Below are 18,786 nucleotides of genomic sequence, written 5' to 3' on the forward strand. Positions count from 1 at the left end.
AACTCATCCTCGATAGATGAACTGATCACACTGCATAGGTTGCGCTGGCTTGGCCACGTGCTGCGTATGGCAGTCGACCGACTTCCTCGAGGGGCTCTGTTCGCACAACCACGTGAAGGGTGGAAGAGAGCCAGAGGCGGTCAAACAATGACTTGGCAGTGAAGTATGGAAGTCATTACCAGCAAACGCAGCTGCGCTGGTCACTGCCGTCTTCCTGGATGGGGACCCCGAGACGGGCCACATCAATGGCTAGAGTTAGATATGGCCCAGTTGCGCCCTCAATCTCGCTCGTGCAATCAAGCTATTGCCTTCATTGCATAGCTCCTTTTCCAACCCCCCCCAATTGAGAGCCCACTGACAGTGCTGGATTAATGCACCAATTTACCAGCTCGCGCGTGCAATGCGCAGCTACTTACCCCCCAATCATCGGTGAACGAAACTGTGGCAGCTACAACCAGTGTACGACCAGTACGCGGTTATTACAGCTGATAATGATGATGATGATGATTCTGATGTGTAGTTACCCGAGAATTCGCTAATAAAGTTTGCACTTCTGTATCTAATCGTTCTTATTCACGATACCAGTGACCTTATCCTTTTTTGTTTAAAGACATCTGACTCCTCTATCCTGCAGTTTTTGTACCGATTAGCTGTGGGGACTTGAGGACTGTGCTCAACTTCATCCGTGACCCTTGATTTCTTATTAAAGCCACCTGTAATCTTCACTCGGTTCCAAAGACGTTTCCAAAGGTGTGTTAGCTCTTGAGCAGTTGACTGACTGTTTAAAGACCTAATGAATCCTCAGCTGGGTACAGCAGCAGTGTCTTAGGCTCGTAAAGCTGATCTTTGCTGCTTGACCAGTCAGTGCTTGTTTTGGATACGCCTAATGTCATTGGAATGTCTCCAACTATCTTTGCGTACCGCGTATACCACACCGTTGTGAGCCGATAGCCAACAAGCTCATGAGACGAAATCCGCGCTGATGATTTGCTCAGCGTTCACTAGCTCGCATGACTGCAACAGTTTGAGCAAGGACAATACTAGAATGGGTCCTCCTTTCAATGATTTTTCCCGTTGAATCACCGCTATCGGTTTAATTTCCTCCCAGATGGAGTCATCTTGGAGTCAACCTGGTTAGTCCCGCTCTCTGGTCGTGGTCTTTTTCAAATCCGCATCATATTCACAATACTTGCTGTCACTGTTGGGGGCGAGGTGGCTCATGTGGTTAGAGCACGAATTTGCTGACTGTGGTTCGAACGCGACTTCTACCTCTCGATATCCCCTGTCTAGGCTTGGGCAACCTGGTAGTATCCCAGCCCTCGTGCTTCCTTCGGGTGACATGGCAGTTAGGCACCGAAAGGGTGTTACCGCTGAGCCGTCAGTGCCCTAGACAGGACTAATACCTTCGAACGCAGTTTTTCTTTCAAGCTCCCAGCTACCAAGACTGGTTAGAATGGACGATTCCGTTTCGGGGTGTGCAGTTTTATCTGTCTGTATTCTGTGTGATGGCTTCGAATAAACAAGCGGAGCCTAGCGAATATACACTCATTTGCAAACTAATTGGTTTCTCGAGAGACTCACCTGGAACCCAGCTGAATCTCTCGTTTATGATGTTTCCAGGCAACTGAATGTGCTGCACCAGGCCGCCTCATATTTCAGTCCCCACGATATTTGAAATATCGTGATACATGTATATCTTTGTAATTTACTCATAAGGTTGCTGAGGTTGCTGTGACGGATTTTCAGCAACCTTATGAGTAGTACATTACAAGCGGAGCCTAGTTCGGTCGAGGGATCTTATTCACAGGGAAGAAGTTTCAAGATAGCCCACCATTTACGAGTTTCAGGCACAGGTATGTACTCATTCGAGGAAGAGAAACATCTCTGTGTTTAACGCACGTCAGAACGATGACGATGACGTTACCACGGCTTGAACTAAAGGTTGCCGGCCTTTAACCAGTCTATCGCTACATTATCGAAAGGTGTACGAAGCTGTTCAACTTGTTTTTACATGGACTCACTTGTTTCTCTGTTTCTTCTCTTGTGGAACGCAGCAGACGTCGTATTTTTCCAAAATGAAGCCTTGTGTGTGCGGGAAAACGTTAGCGGCTTCCGTCCAACCTCGATGTCCACAAACTGTTCGATCAATTTACTCTACTCAACCGTTTTCGCCACCCGGGCCTGCTGAAGCTTATTCTGGACAGCTTTTCGGAAAACCAACAAACCAGGATCCCATCGGACCTACTCTGATGAGTCATTTTCCACCAGCTTCACCTTACTCTACAATGTGAGTTGATACTATTGCCGATGTCTGGACTACTCGTGGCGCTTTTCTCACCTGATTGTTTTTCTTATATTTCACTCTGAACACGATTCTGTCGCTGTTTATAATTCATGACTCCTATGTGCGCAATGGGCAGTCAGCCACGCATGTTACCAACTCGTTTTTCTGAATGTCGCATTTTTATCCTATAGACAATCGGTTGTACCTCCGCCCATGTCATCATCTGGTGCACCGCTATTTGGTGGATCTTCGGGACCGACTCCTCCGTTACCACCGGTTATCCCACCATCGCCCCCACAACCCTTCCCTTCGTGGTCCCAACGTCCAGTTATGCCAGCCAGCATGCCTCTGAGACCTGTGACTCCCTCACCCACAGTCGGGTCGGTACGTGGACCCTTACCGCCACAGCAACAGCAACAACCCATTGCCGGTGTTGCTCCACCTCCAACGGAAACTAGTCGTGCTTGGAATGACCCCCCTTGGTTGGCGCAAGCATACCAGGTGGGTTGCTTTTTCTTGCAGGTTTCTTCCTTGTTGATTCTTTTCGACAGCGACACTCATGCTGAATATGTGGGAAACGTTTGGGGTGACGACTATCCATCCTTTTTGGAAAACAGATAGGGTCCTTTGTCGTATCAAGAATTGTCTAAATGCGATTAGTTATGGGTGCGGTCAACACTGATTTCAGCTGTTGTCATATCTTCTCCCCAGTTACTATTCTACGTAGAGTGTGTCAACTTAATCATTGGTCTGTTTGTCCGAAATTTCCTTCTCGTCCCACCAAAACTTTCGAAGACCCCGCTTCGTGGTGTTCATACGACAAGTGCTCATTTTGTACATTTCGAAGCTGATTCTCATTCCCCACATATCTTTGGAACGATATCGAAGATTTGTGGTTGTAGTGGATTGCAAGGGCCTAGGATGCCGGACTGAAATGTATCAGGTAGCCTGTACCTCGAACCAGTGGTTGTATCTCAAATTTTGGCTACGTACTAGGATTGGAGTGTTAACCAACTACACAGTCTACGTTTTTTATTGTGTCTACTTGCTACTAGCCAGTAGCTAAACGATTCATCGGTTTATAATGGAGTTCGCAAGCAGATTTTCAATCGCAAGCCACTTTCCCGTTAGAGATGCTTGTTAGTGGTTGTACGACCCATTATTTTCTATATCTGGTTTGAAATGACGTGAGCATGGCATTCGCCCTTTTTAAATTTGGATTTAGTGGGAGATTTGTTCCCGTGACAATCGCTTGTGTTCCATTCGCTGAACTCGCAAACAGTACGCTTCGTTTGCCCTTTTCATTATAGCTGCGATTCCTGGAATTGCAAAGTCATATGTCAAATAGTACCTCAGATGAACCTGTCGTGAGTGTTTATTTTCATACACTGTCATGTTCCACGGATGATTGACGCAACACTGCAGCCTTTCGTAGTATGATGGATGTTTTTATTACTGGCTGCTAGCCGCATGTTCAGTTTTCTTGGCGCTTCATGTACACCATTCAACAGTACATGTCGGAGAATCTTTCCGCATTTTGCCATTTCACTGGTTTCCCTCTCTGCCATCATATGTGATTGTTAGCATCACTAGTTTTGTAGCATAACCAACTCGTAACGTGATTGGTTCGTTCATTTTTTTCGTAGGTTGACTGGCGTCTACTCACCATCTGAATTCGGCATCGTAGTATGTTCACGTGCACTGTCGGCTCACTTTTCTGAATGGGCTGGGGACTAATCATGCCGCCTTATCGGATGGTGAAATAACGGCCTTATTAGTAACCATGCCTAGTTTCTGCTTGTTCAGACACTTCGTGCCATTAACCAGTGAAAGTCTAAAGCGTTTTAGCCTGGGTTTGGTAGGAACCCCAACTTCATCTACGCATTTCGGTGAACGCATGCTTGATATCGTTTTCTTGACATCTTGTGCCTGCACGTGAGGATTTACGTAACGAGCCTTCTCCATTCATCTACTTTCCGGTTTACTGCACTTGTAGCCTCCAGTACGACCAGCTGTGACTACCAATCAGTTCTACGACCCCACTGAGTTCACTGGTCAACTCGCATCACCCCCGGTCCCCCCATCTTTTGGTTTGAGTAATCCGCCCAACTCCCAGGTACTGGCTCCTCCATTGGCTTCGTTCCCCACGTCGACACATTCTTCAGTACCATCAATTCAGCCGTCGGCTAATGTACCAAATGTGACCCCGCCCACAGCCCCATTGCCACCTTTGCCTCCGATGACATCAGGGTATCTGCAGCCCTCGTCATCCCCCATGTTCCCGGCGATAACTCAGTCTCATATTCCGGCAACGCAGCTGTCCGTCGGTGGCCCACCTCTCGGACCTCAGATCTTCCCACCTACGCCTGTGGTGCCGGATCTGCCCGCTCGCCCAACGCCGTTTCGTATAGACGACCGTTTCGGCGGTGAGGCCGGAAGTTTCCGATCGGCTTCGCCAGTAACGTCGTCGACGATGTTTCGGTCTGCTTATCCTCGACTGGGTACGGACCAATGGCCTGCAGCTCAACCTTTGGGGACCAGTAATTCACCAGCATCAGCACCGTTGCCGGTGGTTGATGGTGTGTTGTCGGAGTCGTCTGTAACTGTCCAAAACGGGGCCGTCGAACCATCTTCCCACGATCAGACGACCCCAATGAATCCCGAATTCGCAGCGATGGAAGAGACTCTGACCAAGTTGGTCCAGCTTTGCCGCACTGTTGGAGGAAAAGTAAGCATGTTAGACTCAGAACAGTTTCGATTCTATCTCACAGCAGTGCATTGCCCATAATATGTTCTGAGTGGTAGAACGTTTTTCAAAGAAATCATAGACTTGGCCAGAGCCATTAGGTTGGTTTTGATCTCCAAAGCGATGGCATGGTTTTATGGATGGTTCAGTGTAGTCCGGTGTTTTCCATGATCTCAATAGGTTATAACTGAAAGAAAACAGGAAAGATACAATATAATAGTATAATATAAAGTGATTGTGTATCGGATTCCCTCAGGTGCATAGCCGTCATTGGGTCTTCTCCCTCCCTAAACTTCACTCATATCACCTAAGAGAGGCTGCCTATCATCATCATCATCGCTTGGCTATCGTACAACAAAGATTTACTCGAAAGCCTTATTTTGAAGGAAGGAATAACAGTGGACGGGGAGGAGACTTAGTGCTAGCCTTACGCAACCATTCCGAGATATCTGAACCTCCAGTCACTTATAAATAATAAAATAAATCGTTCAGCTGTAACACCCTTTCGGTGCCTAGCTGCCATGCAACCCGAAGAAGGCACGAGGGCTGAGATACTGCCAGGTTGCCCAGCCTAGACAGGGGAAGTCGAGAGGCAGAGGTCGGGCTCGAACCACGGACCTTCCGGTTAGTAAATTCACGCTCTACCCACTTGAGCCATCTCGCCCCTCCAGACACGTATCCAGGAAATCTGAATAGAAACTGACAACAAAAACGCCACTGACATCAATTAGCAACCAGATCTTGCAGCGTCTCAAGCGCCCCACCTGATAAGCCTCGAGAAGGCGAAAGTGGTGGTGGGCTGTCCAAGAGTTTTACGCAACAAAATCCGCAGCTCTATTGCTGGACAATATTTTGCTTTAGACGTCAAACTTTCTGAGGCCAAGCAAGTTGTCGGAATGGGGTTATGTGAGATCTTCTGGTTGGTTGTTTACACCGGGACCACTTTTGTTAATGACTGCTGTTGATTGATAACTGCACACTGCCGCGTGTTAACTCGGTCTACCTAAGGCTGCTTTCCAGCTGTATACATCCTACTCCTGTGACCCTGAAATTTCAGGTGATTTCCACCACACTGACCATCGAATATCTCGCCGTCGCCGAGTCTTTGACCATCTCTTCTAATACTCTTTTTTGGGCCTTGATAGCGGGCTTGACACCGTTCCCAAGGGTTGCCTAATCCGACTCACCGTCCACTCACTTTCCCTTTCCTTGAAATCTGTTTTTGGCCTCAGTTTGGACTGCTATTCGGCCTTCTTTCCACTGCGCTCTGGGCTGGCGGATTTAGTACGGACCAATGAATGTTCCAAGACTTGTGTCTGTTGGTTTCTCGTGAACGGTAGTTTTTTTTAATTCGCGTCACACAGGAAAGCAAACGTATTTTGACCGCAAAACTTTATGTGGAGATTCAAACTATTGGGATATTCGCAGAAACAATCAAACTTGTCGCTCTTTCTTCCACCACAACGTGTTATATACATAACCCCAAAAAAACCAAGTGGGCAGACTTATCTGGCCAAAGCCTTCCTCCAAAACCGGTGGTATTGGAGATATCATTTTAATGGGGGTTTCATCCTGAATCCAGTTTGTGTCGTGGCCAGCGTATCAGCATAGGTTCTCGCCACTCATCAGACGAATTCTCTAGTAAAAACTCCAAAATCACTTCGCACTACCAGCATGTTATAAGTACCTCAGAAGAAGAGTGAAATTCACGCAATGAGTGAAACTTTCGCCTGGTAATCGTGTCCTGAGGTTGCGTCGCATAGTAAACTGACATATTAATAATCCGTTCCATACGTACTACATGGAGTTTAGCTGAATAATCCCATTAGGCGATGGAAGGCATTAGACCCCGAACCGCACATTTAGCGCTAATGGATACAGCGAAATATCAGCTTTTCAATCTGTTGAACACTGACAAGGGAATGAACTTCAATACAAGAGCTCTGTCACTGTAAGTAGTGTACTTGAATAGCAAAGTATTGCCCACCTATGCTTTCGTTTCTCTCTTTTACTTCCTCTCTAGCCGTTCGCGTCTAAAATGGACACCGTAGATCGCAGAATCGCGAGCTTGTTTGCTTCCCTTCGTAGTTCAAGCGGAGCCATTCCTTTTAGTGAAGTTGTGCTTCAGCACCTGCGTGAATGCGTGAACGCGGCCGCCCAATCGGACTACGTAACCGCTGTGGAGCACGCCAATCTATTGATCCAATCCGCCTCGGGCTTCGAGTCCATCCATAGCTTCGCCCCTGGCCTGAAGATCCTCATGCAGTCTGCCCGACAACTCTTTCCGACGAATCGCCCGCACGGAGCTGGCGAACAGTGGTCCATAAGGACTTCCTAGTACAAGCATACGAGGTGTCATTTGGATTCGCCAGCGCTTTGATTTTTTTCTCTGACCTTGATGACTTGGTTCTTATTTGATTACGGTCGCGGTGACTTTGTTTATTCGGACTAGTTTTTTCGTTATGCTGCTCGTAACCGTTTTTGAACGAAACTATGTTTGCATCCTGGCAACATTTGTTCGCGCGCCTTCTCTTTCTCGACAACAGTTCACTTTGTCTTCACACTATCCTGGTGAAACGGTGTGCTCTACCTATCTCGTATGCATGTGCTATATTACAGGGAGTGAAAACATCTTACGGTGATCAATCTTTCGTCGTGCGTTGTTTTCGTTTTGGTCGGAGTGAATAGGTGCTTTGGATTTCTTGCATACATTTTTGGATAGAATTTTTCCGTTTGATTGATTCATTCCAGTTACCCTGGTGGTCCTGTGATAGTACTTTTTGAAGCGGCTTTGCATAGTACAAGATTTGCTAACCAACTGGCGGCTGTGCACAGATTAGGGAATCCATGTTGTGGCGTGTAAATCAAAGCAAACTATTTTTATCAGCTAAGCTGATGTCGCTAACCTTTTAGTCTCATTGTAGTTGCATGCTCTGTTCAGGTAGGAATGGTAGCCGGTTGATGATGAATCTGAGTGACTCATTCGTGAGAACCAAGCTGTGTCAGTTTGTGTGCCCCTGTGACCCACTGAGATAGACGGGTTAGTGTGCGTGTGGCACTCATAGCCTCTGAAAGCAGGTTGGTCAGTTGTCTGACTAACACAGTATACTGGTGGGCGAAATTGCCCAAGTGGTTAGAGCGCGAATTTACTGACCGGAAGGTCCGTGGTTCGAACCCGACCTCTGCCTCTCGACTTCCCCTGTCTAGGTTTGGGCGGCCTGGAAGTATCCCAGCCCTCGTGCAACCTTCGGGTGGCATGGCAGTTAGGCACCGAAAGGGTACTACAGCCGAACGACAGTATGCTAGTTCTCCATACTGAGAACTGGGACATATGTGCCGACTTGATTTTTAAGAATGCAGACTGTTCTGGCTGACCTACGCCAACTACCGCTGTCTTGCGGCTACACTTTCGAGCCATAAGTTTTTTGGTTGACGGCCCTAATTGTTTTCTTGTCCAGGCCTGGGAGCTCTAGCATTATCCCAGTCCACTTACAACCACGAATGATACAACAACAGAAACGGCCTGATACCACATCGTCCGTCGCAAATGGCATAAGCGCGGTCGACTTGCTTCATAAAGCAGGCCAGGTAAACGAAACCAGTCCAGTGCTGACATATTCTTTCCTTCTCTTTAGGCATTCGTTCTTCCCACTCTCCCCACCCTGTTGCAAGGGACACCTTCGTAGGCCTTTTCTTAAGGACTGATAGATTCATTCGCCACCCATTGCCGTTGGACGCAATATCTACACTCGCCTCTAGCATTAGAACTGGAAGTAGACATGAAATCGCTCATTTCAGGCGAAGGGTAGTAGACGGTAATAGGTGACGACGTTGAAACGATGTTGAAACGTTCGTTGCGTCTAAATGTATGTGTGTGATGTCGCAAACCAATGATCACGACTACTATGATTGGTTACCGCAGTCACAGACACGTTGTTGCTATATACTGTAATGGCTGGCTGCGTGCTCATAGTATGATCACAGTACTTCTGCACTTAACGAGTGCGTGAGGCCTCACCCCCAGCAGGTAGGCGAGCCCATTCTTTAAACTTTCACCTATTGATCCGGGAACTAACAGTGCCGGAAAAGTCAGGCGGTAATGATGACAGGTCGCACAATAGGTGGGTTCCAATTCAGTGTGGGCTATTCAGTAATTCTGCACATATGGTTGTGTTCTCTGGCGATTAGAAGGTCGGGACAAGCATCAAGCTTCGAAACGAGAATCCATTTCACCAGATGGGCAATTGTCTAGGTATTACGAAAATGGTAGTCTATAATGGGACCTGATCAGGATCGGATTCTGGCCGCTCGTTTAATCAAACCGAGATTTTATTTTGCCGATAGATTGATGAACTTACCCCCTGTTAAAGACTGATCGTTCGAACACAAATTTCCTCGAGAATACAGTATCCCATATCTCTATAAGACGCAGACAGAGATGTGTGAAAATTCCCTATTTTTTAGAGAAACAACGATGTTTGGTGGATAGGGTTGGTTTATCCGCACCCAAACCCAGGCCCCGCTTCGGCATGTCGGCGGGGTAAATTCCCTATTTTTTTGGAGAAACGGCGATGTTTGGTGGATAGGGCTGGTTTATCCGCACCCAAACCCTGGCCCCGCTTCGGCATGTCGGCGGGGTCACTTACATTGTTGCGGAATGTTATCGCGGATAAAATTGCGAAAACCCCGAGAAAGACGTCGAGTCGACATGGATGGGGACTTCCATTCAGTCATTTAGCTACTCGAATATTGTCAGTAGTTTGTTATCAATGGACTTAAGCAGTGTGAACGGAACCTGGGAGAGCGAGGGTATGGTGTGACTATGGTGGACCTTGGTGCATTTAGGCACATTCTCCCAGGTTCTTATGGACATGAAAATACCTGTTTGCATGTTGAGTTCTCAAAATGCATCACCTCAGTGTTCTTGGCTTGAATAATACCAAACCGCATCAGATTTCTCAACAGCACGAAATTTCCCGGGTGTCCATGACTTGCAAAGGGTTGAGCAAATTCTCGGGACTGGTTGACATCATCAAGCGAATAATGATTTTTTTAGAAGTAAATTGTATTTGGACGCCGTAAAATAATACGAAAATAACGTGCCAACATCACATTGGGAAATCCTGCTAGGTCATGTTGGCGAAATAGCCCGATCGAAATTCAGATTCCCATTCAGTGCTATTGAATATGCCGGAACTTAGGCACATTCAAAAAATTATGAATATTTTTGGTTTGAACATGAATGCCATCATCCTGTACTAGTTGACTTAGGAGTTTTCCTTCATCGTTCGGCTTTCAGGAAACCGTATAAGTCGTTCGTATAGGTCGTTCAACATCCGCATCCTATTGGTTGGAGTCCCCTTGTTATCGATCAATTTCGCACACACCCCAAAGGCTTTAGTCGTTCCGCGCATTGTCTGTGATGGATAGACGTCAGTTCAGCCACTCAATGTCCGCCAACGCGCTTGTATAATCTACGTGTATTTTTTGAGCGTAGCATGTAGGTCGCGGTGATTTAAACACGTAGAATGTGATTTAAGCGACCATTTTAATCGGGGCCAAAGAAGAGTATCAGGCGAACAACCCTATGACAACATATTGCATTTTTTAAAAATTTCCTAAGACATCGTATGGGGGAAATGTAAATTTACTTTCAGCTGAGAAAGAATATCGAAATAGCACAATAGGAGTTTGAGTTGTATAGTTTTGATGCTAAAAACTCAAATCAGTTCAATTCGTAAGCTATTAGCCATGTGCTGTTACAGTTCCGATCAGTGGAAAGTGGGAGAGAGTGCGACATACAGCCAAGGCTTGGAGGCGATGGCATATTTGGTTAGTTCGGGAACTGGGTAGCTACGCATTGAGGGCGATAAGTTTGATGTATGTGCGCCACTGGCTGCGCGGTTGGACAATATTTGCCAGTGCCATTAACTATTGGTGAGATGAATCTCGGGGCCCCTGTCCACGGAAGCGGTAATTGCCGACCCGGCTAAGTTTACTGGTTAGTGTTTTCATACTTCATTGCCAGGTCATACTGTCCATCTCTCGGTCGCTTCCACTCAGTACAGAAGTGAACCAAAAGTGCTCTATCAGGCAGGCGGTCTTTGGCATGCAGACTGCACCTAACCGGCGTGAGTGATCCGCCTATCGGGTGGGACGAGAGTTCCTTCTTCTTAGGACCACCTGGCGTACCTCAGCATTGCTAATGCGATGTACTATCCTGTGCTAAGGCCGTGATATCAAGGCAAGGAACTGGTTAACTAGCCTAAACGCACGATCAAGGTGTCCTATCTGACAGGTAACCTGTAGTCTAATTCACCAACGGACGGTCAGTAGTAATTGCGGCGAAACCGAATTCTACGAACTTCATCTGCGTTTGTTCAGTAATCGCAATTGGGCAATGAACAATATATTGAATTGGACGTGGGCAGACAGTATAGATAGGTAAACCGTGGTTCTATAGGAAGTTAACAGTAAATCGTGGGGAGAATCAAAGAAAGGCTTACGGCTAGATTGAACCTTGGGCAGTTAGCAACACAGGATGGCACACGAAGGGCAGTGTGCGATCGGACAAATTAAACGGGAAAATTTTTGTTCAGTTCAAAGTGGGACAAATTTTCAACGACGAACCCAGAAATGAATGCGAACAAATCTTCTATAGAAAAAATGGTTATGGTAGGGTCGATTTTGTATAAAATAGAACAGTTCAGTCTTGAAACTTGAGCAGTCACCGGAAGGGTAATGAATTAGCCTGAGGAATATGGAAACAAATAATTACGACACATAATTAACACCCAGCATACCTGACGAATCCTTTGGAGACACCGTTGGTCAAACAATGACATCTTCCGTATGTCCTCTGCGCGTAGGGGCTACGTCTTTAATCCGTAAGGAAGTATGGATCGCACCGCCGCAGTGTAAACTCTTCCCTTGACAGACACTGGCACCATAGGTGTCGGAGGTTGGCAGAAGCTATACCGGCCCTCCCGATTCGAGAAATAATCTCATCTCCAGCCAGTCTACCGGAACTCATACAGCTCCCTAGGTAAATAAATCTATCCAAAATAGTAACAGGATGAGTTGTTTTCAAGGATTTTTTGTGGCCTGCCAAAATGTGCTTCGTACCATTGAAGCACTTCAAGGTCCACGGCCAACTTCTTGGGTATAACGCTGAAATTAAGGCGGTGTATTTGTTCCAATGATACCGATCGTTTGCGCCAGTGATTTTGCCCCTAATTAGTGGTTAGACCATTTTCTATCCGGGGTTGTCAAACAAATTGTGTGTGTGTGTGTGTGTGAACTCGATTGAAGTTGGCGAAATTGAAGAGCTGAAAAAAGCTCGAAAGCCAATGGAAAGTGAGCGGATAAAGGTTTGCCTTGACAACCACACACACCGATCGGTCTACGGCTGACTGTGACCCTCGGTTATGCACAGTAGCATCAGCAACCGGACATCTACCTCGCCGCCGGGCCAGGTCAGCACCCTGCTGCTAAGCGGGTTGGAGTGTTGAGTCGTCTGCTCTGGACATGTTCCTTCAAGAAAACGCTAAAATGTGCTATCTCACCGTTCAGACTTTTGAGAAAGAGGCTGAGGGAAACGTCTCGAAAAAACCCCATATCTTCCCAGTACCTTTTGGGTCAAAACTCAAGTAAGGGTTCCTCAAGCAAACCGCTTCTCGGTCGTTGTCTTGTTCCCTGAGCTTAACAATCTGATTGCAAACGCTGTGCTAACCACTAACCTACCACTGCGCACTAATACGCCTCCAAATAACGCACTGATGATTTCACCTCGATTGGTGATGAAACGTTTGCAACCAAATTGCCCAGCTCAGTGAACAAGCCAACGACCATCTACGCTACCTGAGCTACCAGCATTTTCCACTATTGGAAATCGCTTCTTCGATCAGGAAAACCGGCAGAATCATTTGCTTTCCATTAACCAGTCCCCATGCGTCCTACAACCGAGTATTTCCGATTCGTTTGGCTTTCATTCACCTAACAGTTGCTTTATGTCTAAATTTCTGCCCTCTACCATAATCGAAATGTACTCTTGTTAAATTCGAAGGGTCTGTTCCACATTGCTACTTTCAAAGTCCAAATGCACAACAAGTAGCCCTTGTTCAGAACTTGTTTGTTTTTTTCACTCGATGTATATCGTGACTCCGAAACATGAATACAACACCTCAGTTCGCTCCTTCACCTCAAACGGCTCGGGACGAATTCCGATTTATCTTACTTTATTCTCTGGGTGTCTGGTGATCCCGATGCAACGGCTCATGGTATTGACGGCGTGGGAGTTGTGCTCAGCCCTTCCCATAAATAGTCTTTTATATGCTTTTCGGTTGGCTAGATCAGTTGAAATCAATGCATCTTGGAGCGGTGCTTATATGTCATACATTCTCAGACAGACGACAGCTCTGAGGCTGAGGAATACAGCTTCCACTGAGTTTAGTAACGGTTGCTTCCGTCAGGAAGAAGTACAACTATCGTTATCCTGGAAAGTGATCGATCGAGCTCGGACGAAGCCCATCTTGTCGGCCGTCTTTGGGTTGACGCTCATCGTACAGATAATGCTGGGCGAATTTAATTGTGTTCAAGGGTGCTGTCTTTCGTCTTTCATAGCTAACGTAATTGACGCTTTACTTTGGTCCTCTCTACCTTCCTTTGACAGCTCGTGGGTCGAAGTATTCCCTGGGATTCCCCTCCGATATTGAATAGGCTAAGGATATTGCTCTTCTTTGATCAATCACTTTAGGAAAGCAAACTATTCTAAATAAATAATAAAATGAATAACTCTAAATAACCGAAACAATTCTGCTGCATAGTTCTTTATGTGCTCCGCCCTTGTTAAATGCAAACTGGTACAGTAAGGTTCGGTGGGACCGAACCCAAACCTCGGGCTTCTAGGTGAGCGGATCGATGTGGTAGATATGTTTGCCCATACACGCAGGTGGAAGTCGCCTGTGGAAAAAATGAAATCATTTCCCGTTCGCCCAACTCCCACAAGACTTGACAGCTAGACTGTCAGGAGTAGACTGCACAATACTGCGGCCCGATCTGTCTTACTTGGTGGACCGGAGACGTGGCCGATACGTGTGGAGGCTCTCTGTGTTTGACAATCGGTATCTCTGAAGCAGCTACTGTAATCACTCTTCTTAAGTACACATGTTATGGCTAAAAAACTGAATGATAGTAGTGACTAGAAACCGAGAGACCCAACAAATTACTAACAAGAGATTGCGGCAAACGAAAATACAATTTCGGAACCGATCAAGAACCACAGCGAGACGGAAATGGCAAACGGACGAATCAAATGGAAGGAAGAAGACTACTAAAAGTGTGAGGTATCTGATTGGCTACTCAAAAGGCACGAAGATTTGCTGGAGCGCAACCCACTAGAATGGACCAATCATAAGGAACAGAACTACCGAAACGGAGCTTCCTGACATACAGACCACGACGCAGCCCAAACCCGGAAACGTTCAATCAAATCAGGCACCGGACAATTCTCATATAGAAAATCACATTGTGGATGTTAACTACTCTTTAGTAACTATATAAACACAAACTGAATTAGAGGGATCGCCCATCCGTTCACGCACTGACGATGTCTTCTCTCACATGATGACGAAAATTGTCAGGCTCGGCGAACGTATCAACTACCGCCTGATTAGGAGCCAAATGGACAGAAGGGTCAATAGTGCACAACACGCTGGATGGCTAAGTCACATAAAAAAGTTTTCCTGCCACGTAATATGAACTGTGTAACCGAGTGAGGAGTGCCTCTGTACCATGTCGAGTTAATTACACCTTGGATCAACCACTCGAGGTCGAATAGAAAGAGGTTCTTGGTGACTCCACCAATGATTTCCAGCCGTCCAATGCTTCTCTACTTTTCAGCATAAAGTGAATACACTTACACTGCGAAATCACACTTGGTGAAGCTCTTTCACTTCTTTGGCGATACTTTGGCCATGTACTTAGCAGTCAATAAAGTCTATCCTTAACCCAAGGAAGATAACATCTGTTGGCCATTGGAAACAGTGAAAAAGAATTGTTCAGCTGTAGCACCCTTTCTGTACCTAGCTGCCATGCCACCCGAAGGTTGCACGAGGGCTTGGATACTGTCAGGTCGCCCAAGCCTAGACAGGGGAAGTCTAGAGGCAGAGGTTTGGTTCGAACCACGACCTTCCGGTCAGTAAATCCGCGCTCTAACCACTTGGGCCATCCCGCCTCAGTGATAGCATTATACAAATCACCGATGAGTGTAGATGTCTTATTCAAACTCAGCTGCGCCTACTTTCCGCGAATTCTTCCCTCCCTGGTTAGAATTTCATAAATTCGGCCAGCATCTGGAAAGCCACATCCAGGGCCTTCCCCTTTTGGACGGTATTATTTCTGTATTATTTTTGAATCGATTATTGAAGAATCCACGCGTTCATTGGTGCTCAGGAACCTTGGTTCGCCATAGGAAGGAGGGAGTTGAAATCCTCCTTCCAATTTATTCACGCGCTGATACTGGAAGTTATGTTGCAGACCACGTGTAGAAATGCTCTTGAAACCACTCAGGGGGTGTTTCTTAGAATAAACAGCCGAACCATCTTCTCCATCGGTTATCCTACCATCTGTCGATTTCTTCTAACCGGCCATCCGGATTAAGAGAAAACTACTCATGGGTTGTTGCTGTCCATTTTGTTTCAAACTCCTCAGTACTCAGTGTCCGGACAAACTGCGTACGGTCTTATATATGGTTTTGGTCTTATATGGCTTATGGTCTTGTATGTATCAGGAAGGTCAGCTTCCTGAAGGCAGTCACTGAATGCCCGAAATCTACTCCGACTCTCAGCTCCGCTAGATGTTGACCGGACAGACAACGACCCCGCAATATGCAGCACGTCACAGCCTCGTACCAAAGCCAGACGGTGTGCGTCAGCACTGGACGTAGTTCAGACAGTGTCCTTCCAATAAATAGCTTGAGACCGTTGTATTTTTGCACTCGCACGCACTCACGCTCTCACACTCGCTTGTTCGGAATATAGCTGTTGTGTTCCCTTCTGTGAGTTTTTTTTCTCCGGCACTGGAGCGGGTCACCAGTAGATGCCTCAGGTTGGCGAATCAATAGATATAACCGTATAGCTTTCTTCTTGTTATTTAAAGACGTTGATCTGAAGACATTAAGTCTAGAGCACTGAGACCTAGTACCCATCAGGCCGTAAGTGGGCTATCGGACGGACGATTTTGAAAACTTTTGGCAATCAAGATCAAGTTGATGCCTCGAAATCACCAGCAGATGATTGCTACATAGCCCATCCGAGTTTCCGTTCAAAGGCTTGAAGTTCACCGTGGAAGATTTGTGCTGACCGGAAACAGTTCATGATCAGAATGTGGCTGTGACAGTCTGTGCCCCTGTTTGTGTGAAACAACAGAGAAAACAAATTGTTTTTTTCACAGGCACCACTTGATCAACCTGAAGCATCGAATTACCCACAACTGTGATAATAAGTGTACCTAGTGAGATCTCAGATAGATATATTCCTTTTCTTCAACCAATTCTGCTGCCATCATCGATCAATCTTGATTGAATCGAACAGGGAGACACCACAAAAGCAACTGTTTACTGCAATGCAGCCCAGTAAACAGTTTCCGGTTCTGACTGCATCTTATAGAACTCGAGTCGAGCATTTTATGGATCTTTTCTAGATAAGCTCCGCCACTAATGCAAAAAGAACATTTGCGAAAAGTTGAGCCCCACCACTTTTTGTGAGCTCCAAATTAGTGTACGCACACAACCTTGACCTATTTTTGATGAAAACAATTCCTTATCCACATCTGGGCTCATTTTATGCAAAAATTTTCTCCGTTCGGAGGTGAAACTTCAAATGAACTTTCTGACGCTTTCAACTCACGTTCATAACAAGGAGACGGCAATACATTTTTCGCAAAGCGACTGAGTGATCCATCAGCAACATCACCACCACCACACCAGCAGGTCACCAAATGACACTTTCGACTGTTTCTGACAGGTGAAAGTGTAATGCCCGACAGTGTCAGCAAGAAACCGGTCTTCGAAAGGGAACTTGGCTGGAGCGGTCTAGGATGGAGTTTAGGACAGTAATTCTATTCATTTATTGCTGGTCCAAAAATTCGGCAAAAAACAAATTCTGCTTAGAGGAATTATCTATTAGCCACAAGACCGCCGCTGACTGGATGAACTTTCTTCGCGAAGTTTGCGCCTGGCGGCTTTTGCAGACTCCAACAGTTGTCAGTGGCCCAGGTCTACACGTCGAGATCGATGGAACGCTAATATCTCGCCGTAAAAACCACGCAGGGGGTCAGCCTCTTCAATAAAAACTAAAAGTACAAATTTCATATCCTCTTTTCTAATCTTTTTGGGTGTCGGGGGTTAATTTTTCGGCGGGGCGTATCTGGAAAAGATCCCATTTGACACTGGCAGGGGGCGATTTGGGTTTGCGTTGGGAGGTTGGAGCAGTTACAAGGCCGAACTGTACTAGCGTGCGTGAGTTTCCCTAACAACCTATATAAGTGGCTCAAGAGGACGCAGAATTCACACATCAAATGAGCGCTTCATCTGAGGATTCGTCACCCCAAAAGCCAGTCAAAGCTTGACCACGTGATATTGATTTCTTGATTGACGAGTGTACGAGTTAATCACCCTACTAATCAGCCGTTCGTGGTTAAATGCCCACACTGCTGGACGGCAGGTCACGAGTTCGAAACTTGCTGGAGTTTCGTTACACGCACACTGCTGACGGTTTCCACTGACAGTGAAACAGCTGTTCAGTGTTCCTTGACTTTCCAGCATAGATTGGCTTCACTTACAGGAGGTAGTCCAGGTCCCCTTATACTATCAACAACAGTTTAAGCGCTCCAGAATGATGGATCTCGTCATCATTCGTCAAACCAAACGAGGAAGGCCCACAGAAGGGGTGTTTCTGAAGTGGTACCGAAGAGAACTGCATATATCATTCCATGGATTAGTTTTTCTTCTTTTTTGTATTAAAGATAACCTACTGCAAAGTTGCGATGGTTAGTAGCTTGGATTCAACCCTGACTAGCAGGTTGTTTCGTTCCACGCCCAGGGTAACTCTCTTGTTGTTCTGAGTGAGTTTTTCATGATTCCATGGGGATCACATTGTCATAAACTCAACAAGAGTTCTCCTAAACACGCCGGTTTAGACTGTACGCGTCACAAGCAGCTAACTCTGATCCTAATCCACGCGATCTGATTTACAGAACTAATAAGCTTTCGTTCAGTCACATCACTTTTGTTTGAACGGTCGTCCTCCTGTTCTCGCGCAACTATTCCGGTGAGTGCACACCAAACAGAAGCACTGGACTCGAGTTTCGCTCTTATTAGAGCTCATCAGCAGTGCATATCCAATGGCCGTGCCGGGATTCGAACCCCGGACGTCTGACATGCGAGGCGAGCGTGTAACCGCTACTCCACCAACGCACGTTGGATGCATCTGAATTATCACGTCTGAACAGGCGAACGTGTTCACACTTGAGCGATGTGATCGATCCAGTAACTATCCTGGTTGTGTCGATCGAAGCTTTCCTTGGAATTTCGTTCAATATTAGCGAATATACACTCATTTGCAACCTTATGAGTAGTACACTACAAAGATATACATGTATCGCGATATCTCGAATCTCGTAGCGACTGAAACATGAGGCGGCCTGGTGCAGCACATTCAGGTGCCTGAAAACACCACAAACGAGAGATTCAGCTGGG

The 18,786-nt window shown here is 46.3% G+C and overlaps 1 protein-coding gene across 1 annotated transcript in view; it reads left to right on the forward strand.

Annotated features, from left to right (window-relative positions):
- Positions 1-18,786, forward strand: part of T265_10285 (hypothetical protein) — a gene marked incomplete at both ends in the record, with an annotated part of 35,692 nt that overhangs the window by 6,770 nt on the left and 10,136 nt on the right. Inside the window, 7 exons of the mRNA XM_009176610.1 lie at positions 2,055-2,287; positions 2,476-2,785; positions 3,595-3,651; positions 4,281-5,012; positions 7,054-7,346; positions 8,489-8,618; positions 18,054-18,131. Of these exons, the coding sequence (XP_009174874.1) occupies positions 2,055-2,287; positions 2,476-2,785; positions 3,595-3,651; positions 4,281-5,012; positions 7,054-7,346; positions 8,489-8,618; positions 18,054-18,131 (1,833 nt within the window). The remainder of the gene's footprint in view (positions 1-2,054; positions 2,288-2,475; positions 2,786-3,594; positions 3,652-4,280; positions 5,013-7,053; positions 7,347-8,488; positions 8,619-18,053; positions 18,132-18,786) is intronic.

The sequence above is a fragment of the Opisthorchis viverrini genome (genome assembly GCF_000715545.1).
Source record: "Opisthorchis viverrini unplaced genomic scaffold opera_v5_349, whole genome shotgun sequence".
Classification (NCBI taxonomy): Eukaryota; Metazoa; Platyhelminthes; class Trematoda; order Opisthorchiida; family Opisthorchiidae; genus Opisthorchis; species Opisthorchis viverrini.